At 46.5% G+C, this 4,185-nt stretch overlaps 1 protein-coding gene across 2 annotated transcripts; it reads right to left on the bottom strand.

Moving 5' to 3' along the window:
- Positions 1-985: 985 nt before the first annotated feature.
- On the bottom strand, positions 986-3,409 carry LOC103723047 (cation/calcium exchanger 1-like). Of its 2 annotated transcripts, XM_088715636.2 has the most exons (2): positions 1,929-3,315; positions 1,680-1,843 (listed from the first exon to the last, which is right to left on the bottom strand). In XM_088715636.2, the coding sequence occupies exons 1-2, from the start codon at positions 3,000-3,002 to the stop codon at positions 1,832-1,834; spliced, it is 1,086 nt and encodes a 361-aa protein (XP_088571762.1). In that variant the 5' UTR covers positions 3,003-3,315; the 3' UTR covers positions 1,680-1,831. The 2 variants fall into 2 exon arrangements, with proteins under 2 accessions (XP_038970530.2, XP_088571762.1); XM_039114602.3 differs by having other exon boundaries at positions 986-3,409.
- Positions 3,410-4,185: the final 776 nt, after the last annotated feature.

The raw sequence follows: 4,185 nt of genomic DNA, 5'->3' as shown, positions 1-4,185 counted from the left end.
TTCAGGTGCCATCGTTCTAGGAAAAACCTTCACCGGGTGGATGGATTGGTGGGCAACGATGGAAGGCAGGTGGGACAAGGGATGTCGACTACTGTCTCTCTACTACCACAGCTGCTCCTGGTGGATCTGGGAACAAAAATTCTAGGGTGCTTTTCTGTTTCTAACAACACACCAAACAAAAACAAAAAAAAATGTTTGCAGATTGTTAAATGGAACGAAAAGGTGAATAAATTATTAAAATTGCATCAGCTAAGAAGCGAACCCAAGTCTTGACCATGGCAGGATACTATTCTACCACAAGACCACTGGTACCACGATAAAGGTCAGCAGTAGCATTGCAACAAGGAGTGAAGACATAAAATTTCACTTTCCCTTGCTTTCTTTTTTTTTTTTCCTTCTCTGTCTCTCTTCTTCTTCAAAGCTTCTCTGACATGCACGACAATACCAAATACTAGTAGAAAAATTTATGTCTCTTGGATATTGTCAGCTTGTGTGGTCGGCCATTTTATTGTAAATTGATGCTATGACAGGGACGTGCTGCTATTATGCTGTTTTAAAGGTTAGCTAACGAACGAATGCAAGGATAATGAACCATTTTGATTGTGATAGACAGGGCCATTGACAGAGCTGATAGCTCAGGAAGCGTGCTGCCTTGCATCATTAAACCCAAAATGGACCTGTTCCAAAAATCCTCAAGAAATACAAATTTGGATCTTGCTTGTTCTTAAAATAATTAATTGATTTATGAAACAGAATGGCTCTGCTCAGACAAATTAAGGATGCTATAACAAAGTCGGTCCAAGATCCTGCCTGGTAAGAGACACAGAGAGAGAGAGAGAGAGAAGACCAGAAAAGCTAATCTCTGAATAAGAAAAGAATATGCAGCGATCTTTTGGGCTTCCAGGATGTAGTCTGTAAAGCAATTAGAACCAGAGGTCATGACTCGTGAGTGAAAAGGAATGACTTTCTCAGACAACACATCCAATGTGTAATGACAATCATCAAACTAAACCAATACTGTGATTTCCGAAGACCGGCATGAATCCTTCTCCATGTTTTCATATCCATACTACAAGACCCAAGAGACTAAGAATGACAAGACATGTGCCAATTACAGCCCAGAAAAGCCTCATACAAGCAGCCTTTTCCTTGTGGGTCTATGTACTAAATCAAGTCCCCGTAAATCACAAAGTTACATTTAGAGAGAATAATATTATTTTACAGAGAAAAAACCTATGACCCAACCGAGCAAATTACAAGTGGCAGCGTAGGACAACATAGCACGGGCCCCAGACAGGAGTACTAAAAAACACATGAACATCGAGGAACGTCAATATCTATAGATGGAGGAGAAGGCTTCGAAGCTGCAACAGTCCAAGGCTCTCGGAAAGCCTCAAGCACAGAAAGCACAAGTAGATGGCCAGCAGCCCAGCGCCAAACACCCTATCCAGCTTCATCCCTCTCCTTGGCAGCATCGCAAGGGCCCAGAGCAGGGCACCTACAAGAAACCCCATCGTCTCAAAGAGAGATGGGTCCTGAGGGATGACAAAAGGAGACGGATGTGAGGCCCACGATGCCAGCACAAGGGACAGACCCAAGCCAAACACTATGTTGAAGAGAGGCCCCGCATAGCACCCGGAGAAGGCAATCTGGACTCCATCGCTCCCACCGTTCGCAGCTATCGCAACATTGGCCATCAGGTCCCCCAGCGAGTTGCCCCAGGCCAGGACAGTGAGCCCCAGAACCAGAGGCCTTATCCCGAGTATGTAACCAATGGAAACCAGCAGAGCAACCAGTTCTCTAGCTATCATGTAAGCCCAGATCACACTCATCAAAAAACCACCTGCAAGCCAAGAGAACAGACACCTTTTAGGAGGGCTGTGTTTCTCAGTGGTCTCCGCTGCAATGATCCCCAGAACGATCCCCACCAGGCCGCCAGAAAGATAGACCGTTAGCCACTCATCCGAGCCCATCTCCTCTCTCTGAGAATTCCAGAGAGTAGCTAAGAGAAGCGGCGCGAAGATGGCCGCAGAGACTGCGAACGGCTTCGACCACCTCTCCTCCGAAACGTCGGGTATCGTCAACCTCCTTGGAAGATGGAGAGGCATCTGTACGAGATAAATCAACCCATGAATGCAGCATGGAACCGATGGCTTGAGCTTGGAACGGCAAGACTTGTCATCATCGACTTGGTCGTGCTCGCTGGTTTCTTTCGCGTTGTTGTCGATGGGAACTTGTACGACTTGGATGCTATCTAGAAGCGGCATCGCCAGCTCTGCGGAATTTTCGCCGCAGCAGAGCCCAATCCACACTGTAACAATGTAGACAATATAGAGAGAAACGAAGCATATCGAGCACCATACCCGAATCCTCCCAGCGATCAGAAAAGCGAGAAGGGAACAAAGCGCGGCCGCCAAGAAGCAGAGATCCCTTACGAAGCTCGACCGGTCGATGACGACGGCCCGCGAGGCAACGCCGATGCTGATGATTCCCACCACCACGCTGGAGACGAAGAATGCGCTGCCGAGCACGCTGCTGAGGCCAACATCGCTGATGCCGGACCCGGCGAAGGAGACGAAGATGGCGAAGACGTCGGCGGCGCCATTGCCCAGCGGTAGGAGAGTGACCCCTGCTATGGTGGGCGGCAGCCGCAGGAGTCTGGAGAGGCTCTCCAGGGAGGAGCAGAAGTAGCGGGAAGCGGTGCTTCCCAGGAGATAGAACAGCAGCAGAAGCCAGAGGAAGAGGAGGAGATAGCCCAGAAGAGGGTGCTCCGCGAGAATGCAGTAGAAGACGCGGAGATAGTCTATGCAGCCCCGAGGCGAGCATGGGGGGTGGGTATGGAGATACGAGCACCTGGCCTGGTGGTCTTCGAGGTCCTCCAGGCCTTGGCAGGCATCCTGCGGGGTATAGGGATGGGCCGGTGGGGGGAAGGATAACAGGAGTAAGGAAAGGTTCGACAGGAGGGGGCCATTGGGTTCATGGTGGGTGCGGGCGAAAGCCATTCAAAAGAAGAAATCGAAGGGAATTACTGAGGAACGGGTGGGAGGAGGCGTGGAGAGATGCTGTGGGTGGAGGAGGGTTCGAAGGGGAAGCCAAGACTTTGGGCAGAAGGAAAGACTCGCATCTACTAGCAATTGGTAAAGGCTTTTAGATGCGGGAGAGGGACTCAGGGAGTGGGAAATGGAAAGACTCGCATCTATGGGGAGCTGAGGGTAAAGGTTGGAGGTCCCGCCGCCTGGGCCTCAGGATTGGGGAAAAGGGTGGCAGAGAGACAGGAAGCTGAAAGGAGCTTGTTGCTTCGCCTTTACCAAGACTACAGTGGGAAAGGCTCTTTTAAAGTCAACTTCGGAAGCGACATCTGGCTGCACATCAAGGATCGTGTTTAATAATTAAGAAAATAGGTGATAGTGGAATAAATTAGGAGAGAGGGGGGGGTACAGAATTTATTCCACCGGATAATGGTTGATGAAATAAGTTGGAGGGAAAGGGAATAACCCGTTATAATGCGCGGAATAAATTGAATACTATTTTGCCTCCTACCGACCTCAAGCCTATCTGATGGGACTTCAAGCCAGACTCGTAATAGTTTAAATTAAATTTAAACTTAAATATAAAATATTTATTTTTCAAGCAGCTTCAGATATGTCGGTAGCTCGGCTCAAATTCGAGCCCGGACAAAACCCAAAGCACAGCCCAAAGTTAGATCAGTATCAATTTATTTTTATACGTTGTTATTTAAAAAAAATAATGAGAAAAGCAAATGTTGATAATTATTTCTTAATGTGGCCCCCACCATAATATCATTATGAGATAGTTAGAGTTAACCAAAATCAACGTTGTCTATTAGTATCCTGTGATGGATGGAATGCTAATGTTTATTACAATAGAAAATCAAGAGTTTCTAGTCTTACCTATAAAAAAAGGCCTATTTACTCCATCAGTACGTCCCATAAAGTTAGAAAAAGATTAAAAATCTCTTTCTCACTAAAATATTTCTTGCCAAGTTATCTTGATCGGAACTTCAACATCGAAGCTTAAAAGACAAAAGATATTCACTATGGCAGAAGATATACATTTCTATTTTCGCTGCTTTATATATATAGTATTCGGATTATTCATATATGTTTAATATTTTTATTTGGTATCAGAGCAAGCTTTTCTATTTGATGTTTGTCGCTTTTGAGA

Source organism: Phoenix dactylifera, chromosome 1 (assembly GCF_051530095.1).
Source record: "Phoenix dactylifera cultivar Ajwa chromosome 1, Ajwa_hap1_PhDact_Kaust_v1.1, whole genome shotgun sequence".
Classification (NCBI taxonomy): domain Eukaryota; kingdom Viridiplantae; phylum Streptophyta; class Magnoliopsida; order Arecales; family Arecaceae; genus Phoenix; species Phoenix dactylifera.
The sequence above is the reverse complement of the archived record's forward strand: the minus strand, read 5'-3'. Positions and strand labels throughout refer to the sequence as shown.

What these genes read in the sequence shown, in the direction of transcription:
- LOC103723047 (XM_039114602.3), bottom strand. Translation starts at nt 3,002, where the DNA reads ATGGCTTTCGCCCGCACCCACCATGAACCCAATGGCCCCCTCCTGTCG.